Genomic DNA, 14,165 nt, shown 5'->3' with positions numbered 1-14,165 from the left:
TTGTTATGCGCACGATCAATAAAATCTTTATTTTTGCTTATTTTGAAGTTTTATGGAAGAAAAACGCCCAAAGAGCGCGGTTTTGCACAAATCACCCAGTGTAGTTTCAACGCCAAGTATTTCAATCAATTACGGTGAAAGTAATTCTTTGAGCGAAAAAAAGAGTTACACAATTCCCCCACCAGATCTTAGACGTTCTCCTTCAACTTTCAGTTCCGTATCTTCAGTAAGTTATTTATCTTCTCCAGTTAAAAGAGTATATAACAGTCCAATTCAAACGCATTCCTCTCTAATTTCTTCCTTTCCGCAAACGACAAGTGGAGAAGCGAAATCTGTAACTAGCCATGGTGAAATAACGATAGACACAAGGTTTGTTGATCGTCCAACCTCGGCCCGGCAAACATCAAGATTTGCGCTTGTCTCTCCACATGGTTCGCCTTCATACTTAGGCAGCAGTACTTTTGACGGAAAACAGGTGAAGCCAAAACTTTCAACTTCTCATTCATTTGCTGGAACTAGTTATGGAACAACGGCTCGTTTTCCATTGTTGAATTCATCATCTGCATGCCAGGTGACGGGAAAAGCTGTCACAAATCCTCCTCGTTCTTCAACTGATAATTCTCAAGAATCACATAACACCATAGGCTCAACTGGAGCAACGCTAACAAGATCAAAGACTTTTTCTGGTCCTATTAGTAATGTTTCCTCTTGATGAATTTTCGTTCTTCAGTATTTTGTTTGATTTTTTGCTTTATATTTGGTTTTTAATGTGTTTCTTTTCTAAATGTTAGTACGTCTTATTTGTAAGATTTGGAACATTTGCTGAATATTCTTCACTTCAAAAAAGCATGATCCATCACCTAAAGATGTTTACTGAATCATTACACTTTGAATTTTTTTCCTATAACTTTCGTTGCATCATTTTTTGTTTCACTCAGAAATTTTTAAGAGATTTTAGTGAATATTTTGTGTTTATAATCTTTGTGAAGTGTTGTGAAATGGGTGCGAAATGTTTCAATTAAAAATTTCATTTCATCTTTATGCTACTTTTTTTCATTAAAAGCAGCAACTTTTCTCACAATATTTTTATTTAATAATAATATTTTTATTCGTGCTTCATCTGCTTTTCTTTTATTTCGGCCTCGCTAATAAACTGTGCAATCCATCCATTCAATTGTCGTACGTTTATCTGGCTGTCATCAATAAGCAGCATCATCATAACACTTTTCTCGTCAGAGTAAGCAGAGGAAGCAGGGCGAAGTTGGGCATATTCACCCCACAGCTTCAGCCGAGAAAGAGAAGACGGATTCAGCACTGAAAGAAGCGTAACAACAGAATTCCGAAGTGTCTGAGTTGCCCAAGGCGGGAAAAAGTGTGTAGGAAATGTGAATGATCTATCGATCAAAGCATCTGAATTTGCAAATTGGAGAAGAGATAGATTGTTATTTGATGATTTAAACGGATCAAGAGAAAGTTTATGTGAATCGATTATTCGTTTCAGTTTGGCTTCAATTTGATTTATGAACAAGAACACGGAAGTTGTTTGCCAGATGAGTGGGACCAAATATGGGCTCATCATTTCCAGTGCTTCCTTTCTCTCCACAACAAGCGCCTTCCATGAAATCTCAGTTAAAGAATCAACTGAAGAAGACGACTTAGAAGATGAAGATGACGATTGTGCTCTTGCTTGTTCCTGTGGAACAGCAGTTGTCGCAGCATCTGGAGTTTTCTTGTTCCGTTGGTTGCCGCTAGTTGGCTTTGAGTAGATATAAGTTGAAGATGAAGTAATTGTGTCAGCAATACGAGCTATTCCTTGGATTGTTGAGCTGCATATCGTTTGCATTTGCTCGTTTGAATAAAGTAAACACGAATTTTTCTTGCTATTGGCTCTGTTCGATTTCCATACTGAAGAATCATTTGATTCATCTTCGGCACTCTTCTCACTTTTAGATTGCTCATCGTATGCTCCGCTTTTATTTGAGTTTGATTCAATGTTTGTGATTTTACTTTTGTTCTTCAATCCAGCAATTCCGTTCGAATGCTCAAAGGAAATCATGCGGTTCCACTGTGGCTGAAGTGTTTCCTCACGAACGACAGTGAATAACAGAAGGAGCAAATGATGGAACGTTGAGGCAAAAGATGGAATGCACTTCATCGCAATTTCTGTGCGGAACTTGAAAACAGCACAGCAGATTTTGGATATTGCCATTGGCCAATAGACAGAAGAAGGAGGAAGTTGGAAATATTCGTCTGATAATTCTGTGCTATCTTTCAAATCAGTTGAATGTGTTTGTGCTTTTTCATAAGTTGATTCTTTGATATTGCTCGTCTCATCATCCATCAATCTCTTCTTTTCTTCTTTTCTTTCTTTCTTCATTGCTTTTCTAAGCTTTGATACATCTGTAACTGTTGCTTGGCACCAGCTGCGAAGAGTGTGTATAATCTCGTTCAAAAGCAAAAATACAGAGTTAACAGCCATTTCGCTCATACGAAGATATAATGGAGAAGAAATTACAGTGTTCAGAACAGTAAGACAAGATGAAGTAAATGAAGCTGAAAGAAGAGGAGAGCGAAGTGAAATCAAGCGCATGTGTTCGTGCCTGCTGTACGATTGAATCCTCGAAAAATCTATTTCTTTAAGTTGTAAGCTGGTAGATCCAAATGTTTCATCAAATGCTTGTTTTTTGAGGGAGTCAGAATCCAATGAATCATTATGCAAATTTTTGAGCGAGGTTGTTAAATCATTTTTTGCTTGATTGGCAAGTGCAGACAACTCAGATGAAAGAATCATCCGCAAAGTGATAAACAGTCTATCCAAGTTGTGATTCACATAAACAGCGAGTTTCGTTCCAAGTGAAGATGAGAGTAAAAGTGATGTTGTGGACATCTGGAATGAAAGAGATTTCATGTTTGTAGAGAAAGAAAGAAAAGATGAGGAATGTGAATGATCTTTCATGATTTGTCCAATCACTGAAGAGAACAGTCTCCCAAGCATCTCGTTCATCATCACTTCCTGTTCTGACTTTACATGTTGAACAAAATCTCCACTCTTAACAGGAAGATTGTGTGAATTTTTATGCAGTTTAGCTGTGTCTGTTGTTTCACCGCTCGAAGAAGTGATTGGATCGTTAATGATTGTCTCCTCAAGATCGAGGGATGGCATGAGAGATGTTAGGAAGAAGGCTGAGCGGACAGATTTCAGATAGAACGATGTCAAAAAGCAGCATTTGTTGAATACGCTAAGCAATGAATCATCAGAGCTGAAATGTGCTTCAATCGCATTTTCTTTTTCTGATGAATGTGATTCTGAAGTTGATTTATCTCTCATGTTTGCTTGTATTGATGAAGAAGCCTGAGAATATCGTCTGAATGGTGTTTCTCTTGTGAATACTGCAGATTGTGGTGACATCTGCAGGAGTAGTGAGATGAGAAGACGGCAAAGAGAATTTGCTCGTTCGACTATGAGTGTGTAAGGCGAAGTAGATGAAATACGGAGAAGCGCAGAAAGTAACAGCGAGAAGAACGAAATGTTGATGCTGAATTCTCGTTCGATAAAGTACAAATTGTACAGCTTGTTGGATTTCATTGTTTTTTCCTTCATCATAGAGAACATTCGAAGTGCATCGATTGTTTGGCCAAATATTGCCAAAGAAGAAGAAACCAGTGAAATTCCTGTTGGATGAATAGAATCTTCCATTGAAGCTGTTGATCCTTCTTGTCTTTTGCTTGTCTCAAGATCATTCGCATCCAATGATTTTTCATCATCTTCTCCTCCTTCTAAAACTCTCCGTTCACTGAAAGCAGTATCATCTTGTGTAAGAATAACAACTGCATGCCTCAATGCCACATTTAGTGTTTGTATGATCGATATTGACAAATAGTTGTTGATATCCATGGGCTCATCAGCCAGTTCAGAATAGTTGGTCAGCAAATGCTTACCAATGAAGAAGTGAAGTGGCACAGTTGGCACAACCAATCGAGACAGCAGGCGGATCAGTTGATTTACACACAAAACCAGTTGATCCCTCTGGAAATCGCACAATCTTCTCAGGTTAATTAAAGACAGCTGTGAAAGAGAAGAAAGTGAAATTGAAGTTTCTTTTTCGCTGTTCACTTTGTATTCATTTAGTGCAATTACAATTTGCTTTAATTGTTCTTTTGCACTGTCAAACGACAATCCAGAAAATTGCTGCTTTTGAGATACAGCTATAAATTTCTTGAGCGAAGTTGATTGAGATTCCAAGCAACCGCTGTTATCAAAACGCAATAGATGAAGCAGGGCCCAATTCAACAGAGAGGTAATTCTATTGGCAGAAAGTGCTTGAGTGTTCACGAATGCGACAACTGAATCTTCCAGTTCGAGTGAAAGAGTACGCTTCACCAAGGCAAGTTGCATGTGATTGAACACAATATAGACACCGTGAATAAGCCCAACCAAAATTGACGTTTTCTTTGCTGAAGAAATCGGAGCTACTTCTGTTGATGATGAAGCTGAATTCTGCGCTGAAGCAGCAGATGAAGCTGATGTTATTTGAGATTTATACACAAAATTATCAACGAGCTCAACAAATGCATCGTTGACAGTAGAAACATGTGGTTGTCGGCTTTCAGCTGTTTTTTTCTTTTCTTTGCTCGAAGATGAATCATCGCTCTTTGCACTGGAGGATTCCTTTTCTTTTTCTTTCTCTTTCTGCTGAGAAAGCGCATCAATTACGTTGTTATAAGCAAAATATGTGAAAATAACAGAAAGTGATTCCGCTGTCTGTGTAAGCAAAGAAGTTGGATAATTTTTACTTAGTAAATAAACAGCGAGCAGTTGCGAATATTTCTTCATGCTCATTGGTGTCTTACCATCTGCATTAGCATTCTCAACTGAACCGTCACTTTTCAATATTTGAAATAGCTCTGTTGCAAACTGCAACCAGCACTTAAACCGATATTGCACAAATTCTAGTGTTTCTGAAGAGTCTGTTTCTTTTTGACTGTCTTCTTCTGTTTTTTTCTCTTTATTTCGTTCGTTGTGTCTTGATCGTTTCTTCTTTTCTGTCCTATCTTTTACTGTTTTAGTGGATGTCAGATTAAACAGGCGATTACACTGCACAACCTGGTTGAATATTTGCTGACATTTGATTTGTGTGCAGATGATTTCATCGGCAAATGTTGCTCCTTTTGAATCAAAATTCTTTGATTGAGAAGCAAAGCATTTCTGCACTTGATTTAACAGTACAATTCCTTTGAATAGCAAAGATGCGAAGGTGAAAGGTGTGTTCTCCTCTTCCATTAGTTGCATTTGCTTAAAATTTGCATCATTCTCTTTTGTTCTCTCATCGCTTTCGTTGTCATCTTTCATTTGTTCACTACTTCTTTTATTCATATCTGCTTTTTTCGAATCCTTTTCAATTGAATTAATCTGCAATTGCAACATTTTCTGCCTTTCTTCTTTTGTCTCATCTTGCTTTTGCAAAATCTGAAGCAAATGATGTGGAATCGTTTCACTCACAAAAGTAAGCATCTTTTTGATCTCGCTAATTTCGTGAGAAAGACGTTCAGTGTTTTGCCAATTTGCTTTAACACTTATAGAAGAGCTGTCATTGTTGAGCGATACATCTGCTTTCGAGTCTTTCTGATTTCGTTTTTTCTTGCTCTTTTTCGAATCAACTTCTTCATCGATATTTTTCTCTTTCTTCTTTTTCTCCTTCGAATCCTTAGTCAATAACTCTTCATTTGAATTCAATTCAACCTGTTTCAGCAAAACTTCTATCTCTCCTTCTGTCTCTCTCATTTTCACGCACAGAGCAGTCAGCACAGCATCGCAAACGTGCGGAATATCAAACGAAAGCGGATCAAACACAAACGCACTTGCCAGTCGAGCAAATCCAAATGGACTCTCCATGAATGAGACGGGGAGTATGAGCGAAAGAGGAAGCAAATAGCGAAGTGCAGGCGATGCATTTGACTGCATCAGAATGATTCCTGCTGCATCGCTGCGTTCGTGTTGGTATTGAAGTGTGTGTGTGGAAGAAGGAAGGATGCATTGCGAATGCGCAATGAGGCTAACTAACAGAGAAGCCAGTGAGGAAAAAATAGAAGAAGTCGATGACGAAGAAGACGAAAGCAAAGAATCTTTTGAAAAGTGCTTTTCTTGTTGGGATAAAGACTCTATTGAATATGATGTTGGAGCAGACATAAGAGACGCAATAAGCGAACGAATAACATCCTTCACGATTTTCTCTGCGTTTTTCATTCGCCACAGCAACTGCATCGAAGTCAACAACTGCCACACTGTCAAAAGAATCATTGGATGGCAAAATACATTCGAACGTTCATTTTTCCTAGGGGAATCAAAAGTAACTATTTCTTTTCTAGATGTTTCCTTTGGTATTATTGTCGGAAAATGAGTTTTGTTGCCTTTCCATTCAGAATAAACGGTGTTCCACAGCCAATTAAACAGAAGCGGATATAAATCATCAGCATCTCCTTCATCTTCATTATCGCTGCAACTGTTCAGCTTCGATTTTGAAGATGCTTTTGTCGCCTTTTTGCCAAAAAAGGATAGCATGGAAGAAGCGAATGCTTTTGTCTGACTTTCAGCAACAGAATGCCGAAGAGCCAATGAAAAGAGACGAGAAAGAGAATATCGGAGCACAAGCATCACCTCTTTCTCTCTCGCAAAAGTATCAAGAATTAGGAATCTCTGCATGCTTAACGAATTACTGTTATTTCCTTCCTCTCTTTTTTGCTTCTTTGAATGAACTTCACTTTCTTTTTCTTCACCGTTTTGTATGTGTTTGGAAAGAATCATCTCAAACAAGAATTCTGCTCGTGAACTTTGTCTGTTTGACTCAGACTGTTGCATTGCCTGTTCAGTTGAACTGCCTCCAATAAACTGGCTTCCTTGTTTAGCAATGTGCTGAAGAAGCAGAAGAGACAAGTTTTCGTTTGGTCGAGTCAACTTCTGTGATTCGTTTTCGTTTGATGATATCTTTGTTGAATTTGCAGAAACTAAAGATGATGATGATGATGATGAGAAGGAAGAAGCTGATGGCAATGAAGCAGACGAAGAGGAAGTTGAATGAGCCTGTTTGGCTGAAGCAGAAAACACAGCAGTTGGAATGGCTGAGCATGTAGAGAAGAAGCGCGATGCTACCACATGCAGATGGAATGCCACATCCATCACTGAAAGAAGCATCCAGTTGAGCGCTGTCTTCTCTGTGCACTCAAAATAGCTTTGGAGATTCTCAAACTCGGAAACATTGGTACTTGTGTTGCCTTCTTCTTCCTCTTCTTCCCCTTCTTCTTCTTCTTCTTCTTCGTTATGAGAATTGGAAGAAGAAAGAAGTGGATTGAGTGAAGAGGAAATAAGAGATGAGTTGTCAAAGAGCGTCGAAGCAAGTACATCAAACATGCAATCAGTGTCTTCGTCTTCATCCTCTTCTTCATCATCGTCATTTTCTTCTTCTTCAATATCCATAACATTCTCCTCATCCTCCTCTTCCTCTTCCTCTTCATTGCTAATCTTCTTTTCACTCTTTTTTCTTTTATTATTCTTTCTCTTTCCCTCTTTCTTCCTCTCCTCTTCATTTCCGCATATCCCCAGAATCTCCTTCAACACACCAATCAAATCGAGGACATTCCGAAACAAGTCGTTTTTCACGCCCTGCGACAGAACAGGATATCTTGCACAGACAGCAGACAGAGCTGAGGAAAGCAGCGAAGAGGCAACCATCACACGATGCACACACCCAACAAAGTGGATGAAAGAGAGAGGACGATGAATGAAATCAGATAGAGTGGAGGAGGCAATTGGAGAGGAGATGGATGTGAGATCACTTTCATTATTTGTGTTGATGTTGGTTAATTTCGTCTTGTTTGTTTGTGAAATGGCATCGTCCTCGTAATTATCAATATCTTCTTCTTCTTCTTCTGATTCACTGATATTTTTCTTGCTTCTCCTTCTTTCCTTCTTTTTTTTGTCCTTCTTCTCTTTCTTACCTATCTTCTCTGATTTTTTGTTCTCCTTCTTTTCCTTCTCCCTCTCCTTCCTCATCTCCTCCTCTTCCTTCACAGCATTTGCCACATCCCTTCTGAAGTTGTCTCTTGCTTCCACAAATGACTGCAGAGCTGCTATTAACATTTCGCTTATTTGAATCAAAAGAGGAGAAAGACGAAGAACAGGAGCATCAACAAGAGAAGAAGTGAGAGAGACGAAAAGAGGAGACAAAGAAGGTGGAGGAAGAGATATGGATATGTGTGGATTAAATGATGATGGTTGTGAAGAAGAAGAAGATGATGATGATGATGATGATGATGAAATACTTCCAGAAGATAGACGAACGCATGAGCATATAAACTCAGATAAGCCTTGTTTCTCGTCAATCATCTGCTGTAGATGCTGTGGAAGAGGAATGTGATTGGCAAGCTGTGTTGAGGTGATGGGAGCAAAGACAGTGCTCAGAAATGGATGGACGATGAAATGTGATGAATGAGTGGGAAGTGATGGAAATGATGTCGATGAGGATAATGAAGAAGAGGAAGAAGATGAAGAAAACGAAAATGATGATGATGAAATGGATAAGGGTAGTTGTGATGTCCAAGCAGTCATCAACTTGCTGGCTAAATCAAAGGAATATTCAAGAAGTGTCTTTTCTGAAATCACTTCCTGTTTTTGATAGCGCACATAAGATGAAGAAGAGGAAGATGTTGATGTTGATGTTGTTGATGATGTTTCAACAATTGTTTCTTTTTTTTCTTCATCCTTTTCCCCTTCCTCTGAATTTTCGCTCTGTTCAAACACTTCTGGCTTATCTTCATCATTTTCTTCATCATTATCATCATCATCATCATCTTTAATTTCAATAATTTCTTCATCAATTACTTTACCTTTCTCTTTTTCCTTCTTCTTGTTATCATCATCTTCTTCCTCTTCCTCTTCCTCAATATTTGCATCCTTTTCCTTCTTCTCGCACCTCTGAATAATCGCCAGGAGCGAGCTTGGATTCAGCAGCATTTTCGGTTCAGTAAACAGCTGCAGGAAAAACGAATGAGCTCTTTCTCTGCTCTTCATCTTCAGAACATCCACAAAAAACTGCGAAAAAGACGAAGTCAAAAGAGATAAGCATGAAATGAATGTGGGCAATTCTGTGGTGTGCTGGAAGGATGATGAGTTGGCAGAAGAAGAGGAAGAGGAGGAAGGAGAAGAGGAGGAGGAGGAAGAAGAGGAAGGAGAAGGAGTAGCACTTACAGTTGGATTAACTGCGCCCACAGCAGCTGAGAATACAGAAGAAGTGATGTACAGCACAAACAACGTGGTGAGGTGTTTTGAGAGAAAACGTGAGTCCAAAAACAGAATGGATGAAAGTGATGCAAAAATAGATTGGATGCAGCTGAGGAAGAGACTCGGCAGCTTCGAAGAAGGCAACGTGCCTTTGACTGGAAATTGTGCAGAAGAAAGTTGAGATCGCTCTATTGACTGAACATTGGTATTTGTTTCAGACGAAGAAGAAAGCAGTGATAATTCATCATCTTCTTCTTTGACCATTTTATTTTCTTCAACTTCTTCCTCTCCTTCCTCTTTCCCTGCTCCCCTCTCAACATTCACTCTCTTTCCTCCACTTCTCCTCTGCGTTCCTCCACGCACCGCCTGCTCAAACGCTGCCCGCCACACCATCATGCAGATGCACTCCAAACAAGGCAGCAGCTTCCCGTTGACCAGCAGCGACAGCGCAGATACTGCAAAGTCAGCCACATACACGCCAGACACTGTGCAGCGGGCTGTCTCGATGTTTGTGGGCGCCTCAAAGGATTGTGTGCCGATGAGAGAGGACAGAATCTCCTTCACAGCATACAGAGCAGCAGATGTGTGGAGGATGGACGAGGCGGTAGGGAGGGAGGAGGCAGAGGTCAGGACGACTGAGAGAGGAGGAAGAGAAGAAAAATGATTGGATGATGATGAGGAAGATGATGATGAAGTTAGCTCTGTGTTTTTTGATTGAGCTTCATTTCCTCTGTTGCTGTACATTCTCAAAACATTGCTCAGCCCACCTGCTGGTGCAGCAAGTGCAGGTGATGCCATTCTCAACATGAACGCGAAGGTGAATCCAGCAAGCATTGTGCTTGAAGCAGACGAAGAGGCTGAAGAAGAGGAAAGCAAAGCAGTGAAAAGGGAATGTGAGATCTTCCCCATCGAACGGAGCACAACAACAGTTTGTGTCAGATTTGACGCGCTGATGTGGAAAAACGAAGAGATGGAAGAAGAATTAGATGAAGATGCAGTTGAAGATGAAATAGAAGAAGAAGAAGAAGAAGAAGAAGAAGCAAGTGATGAAGATGATGACTGAGATGGTTTGTTCAACAATCGCTGAAATGAGGCAGCTGCAAGAGAAGAGGTCGAGTTTGAAACAATCGATGCAACTTTCTCGTTTTCGTGAGCAGAATCAGAGTTTGCTGGCAGATCTCTTTTATTAGTGCCAACAATGAGTGCTTCGTTTAAAGAACCAGAAGCCATCAACTGCTCCTTCACACCGTCCCAATTTCCATAGAGAAACCCGCGCTTTGGCATGCATTTCGCCTGTATGAGCCCAAAAATGCACTTTTCAAACAAAGATGCAAATGATTCCTGAATCTGTGTTATATCTTTGCTTTCCTTCTCATCATTTGATGTCGCATCTTTCTCTCTTCTTTGGAAGTTCTGTGTTGCTATCGGATCCAAATTATCTACACTGTGCCATCCGCTTTTTGCCACTTTTCCAGCCAATGAATACAAACACTGAGTAAACGACAGTTTAACAGAATCTACTCCTGAAATCCTAAGCAATTCTCTTTCGATTGTATTTGACAGATTTTTCGCACACATTAAAAGCGGATCTGAAGGAGGTAGGTTCTGTAAGATCGTTGTGGTAATGAAATAGTGAAGAGGATCTTCGTTGCCCTGGACGTCTGTATTAAGTTTTACCTCAACACAGATTCTGCACAAAATTACAAAACATCGTTGCATAAACAATATATATGATTTTCTATCTGTATTCAAGTGGCAAAAAGATTTGGAAAAGAAGCAAATAACCAGATGAAGCATCTGCAATAAAGAAAAGAACAGCATGTATAAATCAGCATCTTTTTGAGATGAAAAATTAATTTTTGAATTCTCAAGAATCTGAATGTGTAAGGTAGCTCGCAACAAGATAGAAATAGCACGTGAAAAGCTAAAAATGGAATCTATTAAAACACTATTTGGTGAAGTAAATTGTGTTCCATTTTTAAACTTTTTCGTCAAAAGCGCTGCCAGTGATAAATGCATTGCGTGAAATAAAATTCGCCATTCATTAAGTGACATATTTTTAGAAGATTGATAAAGTGCATTATCATTTTCTGTTGTATTTTGGTTTTGAAATATTGTTCCAAAACAAATTGTAATCTCGCTCATAACTTTTAAAAAGTCAGAAGTCGGTAAGGAACCATCTGCATATTCAAATAAAAGCTTATAAAATAAATACCAATTTGCAGGCTTTAGGCAAGAAAGCTTTGATGAAGTAGTATCTGTTGAAAGAGATAAACGGCCTGCCAAATTCTCAAACCACAGATCCAACTCAGTATACTCACCTGATTCTTGAACACTTTTTGAGCATAACCTTTGAGTCACTATCATGTAAGCTCTACTGGCTGGATTGACCACTTCTATCGAATTCATTTTATGTTGATCTTTGCTTATCCATACTTATTATCATTTGAAAATCTCTCAATGTTGTTTTGAAAGGTATTTCCTGTTTGTGAAGTTGTATTTTTTATTTGGCAATCATATTGTTGTTCAATCAAATAATAATTTCAGCCATAACAACTTTTCAATTTACTGTAAAATGAAAGTTACTTTGTTTTATTTATTTTAAAGAAATATCTGAGCTGTGTCTTAAATGCTCAATCGTTGCAATAATTTGTTTTTGTTGATAGTTATTGTGCAATTTGTACCTTTTTCTTTGGCGTCAAGTAACCAAAAAACAGAAAATGAGAAGCATTCTCGTTTTTTGAGTTGGCTTAAAGGTCCGTTATCTCGATCCCAAATAGATAAGTTAGAAAACGCTGAAAGAATACCAGTTAAAAACAAACAATTACTTTCATCAATACCCAATGAAACGCCTGAACATATTAAAATACAGAGTCAAGAAGAAACAATGAATGAAATTCGATGCTTACTCGATGGAAACTGCTCATTAAAATATAACTCAACCGGAAGATTCCCTGTTGAAGATAAGGACACACTTGGAATTTCTGAAAAATCAAAAAATGGAAATCAAAAACCGAAGCATCCAAAGTTTCATCATATCCTATTTCCAGAATCATTTGAATTGCCAGGTTTTTGTCCAAAAGGAATTGAGATATCTGTTATGCCTCCGCCTGAAAGATTTATGCCGAAAAGTTTGCATTATTTAATTTTAATTTAATTTGTAAAAAAAATTTTTTTAAATTTTTCATGCAACTTTATTTTGATGATTTTTATGTAGAGAAATCCGATAACGAGAAGAAAATAAATGAGCCTTTGCACGTTTTTTATCCTGATGATCGAACTGAATTAAGGAACTCTTCATATCCTTGGTCTTCCATTGGTTTGCTTGTATCGTCTCGTGGCGTATGTACTGGTACTCTTGTTGGGGACGACATCGTTCTCACTGCTTCTCATTGCGTTCCTTGGAAAGATGATGGCAGCCTTGATCGTATCAGGTTTGATTGTTAAAGTATTTCATTTTCATGTGGATGCGTTTCACATTTAAATTCTTCTTAATTTGAATGACAAATCACTTTAAAAAAAAACACATCATTGAAATTATAAGATTTATTCCTGCCTTTGTTGGAAAGTCTGCGCCTTTTGGATTTGCGGAAGTGGAGACTGTGTACTCTTTTAGTCGCAATGGAGGAAAGATCAATGCAATTCAGGCGGCATTCGACATTGCGTGTCTCAGAGTGAATCAGCCTCTTGGAAGAAAAGCTGGTATGAAACTGTTATTATCTTATCAATTTTTCATTAAAAACTTTTTTTTTGTTTGCATATGGATTGTTCTTCGTTTTCTTATCGGTGGTTACTTTTGTCTTTTTCGTTCAATGATATTGTGAATACATTCTTTTTTCTAATTAAAGGTTATGCTGGTACTATTCAATATCAGCCAGAGTGGAGCGATCGAACAGACTGGTTTAATGTTGGATATCCTCAGCCAGAACATGGTCTTTCTGAAGTTTGTGCTTTGACTGAAATATTATTTTGAATCTGTTTTTTTATTTTTCGATGACGTGAATTTTTTAAAAATAAATTGAAATTTTTCATTTAATAAAAAAAAATATTCATTCGAATTAAATGCACTTCAATTTTATGATCAGGGAATTGTTCCATTGATTCAATCAAGCAGTAATTTGTCTATTACTCAGGAATTTGTGGTTGGAGGGCTTTCTTCGTATCTTTTGGACACAACATTTGATCTCACTCGTATGTCTTCCTTCACATAAAAGATATTTTTTTTTGAAAATTCTTTTGAAAAGTCCTATTATGTTATTTTTGTGCATCAATTTTTTCATTCAAAAAATATTTTTTTTTCTTCATTGTTTTATTGTTTATTTGTTTATTAATAATATTTCCTATTTTAATAAAAGGAGGACATTCGGGGGGACCTGTATTTGGATGGTTTGATGGAGAAGAGTTTCCGCGAGTGATTGCAGTTGTTTCGTCAGAAAATCCTCCTTCACGTTTGATTGATGTTCTTTGTTCAAAAATATTTTTTCATGTAATATAATTCCGTATTTTAATTGTCATAAATTTCATGATTTTAGCGGAACGACCTGCAGGTAAAAATAACTTGGCAGGAGGACCAGCATTAACATTTATGGTTGGTTATGTTAGATCTCTTATTGCACAGGAAGAGGCAGAAGCTCAGAATCAAAAGTACATGACCAATGAAGAAGATAAGAAATGAAGAACAATTCATATTAAAAAAATATTACATTTCATTGATTGTCTTGTTTTGTTAAAACAAGATTAGAAAATCTCAAACAAAATATTTAAAATATAATTTATAGAAAGATTGAAAAAACGACGGCTTTTTAGTGAATTTGATTTAATCTCCTTGTCAAATCTCATTTGGGAAAAAATTCTTGCTTTAATGAAAAAACAACGAATTGTTCCAAACTTT

At 37.8% G+C, this 14,165-nt stretch overlaps 3 protein-coding genes across 3 annotated transcripts; 2 read left to right on the top strand and 1 right to left on the bottom strand.

The window, feature by feature from the left end:
* Window positions 1-14: 14 nt before the first annotated feature.
* On the top strand, window positions 15-1,062 carry MONOS_5959 (uncharacterized protein). The gene has a single exon (XM_067876151.1). The coding sequence runs from the start codon at window positions 53-55 to the stop codon at window positions 710-712; it is 660 nt and encodes a 219-aa protein (XP_067726003.1). The 5' UTR covers window positions 15-52; the 3' UTR covers window positions 713-1,062.
* On the bottom strand, window positions 942-11,095 carry MONOS_5958 (uncharacterized protein; the record flags this gene model as incomplete). The annotated part of the gene is made up of 1 exon (XM_067876150.1): window positions 942-11,095. The coding sequence occupies one exon, from the start codon at window positions 11,093-11,095 to the stop codon at window positions 1,106-1,108; it is 9,990 nt and encodes a 3,329-aa protein (XP_067726002.1). The 3' UTR covers window positions 942-1,105.
* An 808-nt stretch (window positions 11,096-11,903) lies between these two features.
* Window positions 11,904-13,949, top strand: MONOS_5957 (putative endopeptidase; the record flags this gene model as incomplete). Its single annotated transcript, XM_067876149.1, has 7 exons — window positions 11,904-12,405; window positions 12,492-12,708; window positions 12,819-12,976; window positions 13,123-13,217; window positions 13,360-13,465; window positions 13,630-13,722; window positions 13,807-13,949. 7 exons carry the CDS (start codon window positions 11,904-11,906, stop codon window positions 13,947-13,949), a joined length of 1,314 nt encoding a protein of 437 aa, XP_067726001.1.
* Between the last annotated feature and the right edge of the window lie 216 nt (window positions 13,950-14,165).

Source organism: Monocercomonoides exilis (genome assembly GCF_001643675.1).
Source record: "Monocercomonoides exilis strain PA203 chromosome Unknown scaffold27-1312184, whole genome shotgun sequence".
In the NCBI taxonomy this organism is placed as follows: Eukaryota; Preaxostyla; order Oxymonadida; family Polymastigidae; genus Monocercomonoides; species Monocercomonoides exilis.
This window is presented reverse-complemented; position numbering and strand designations above follow the sequence as displayed.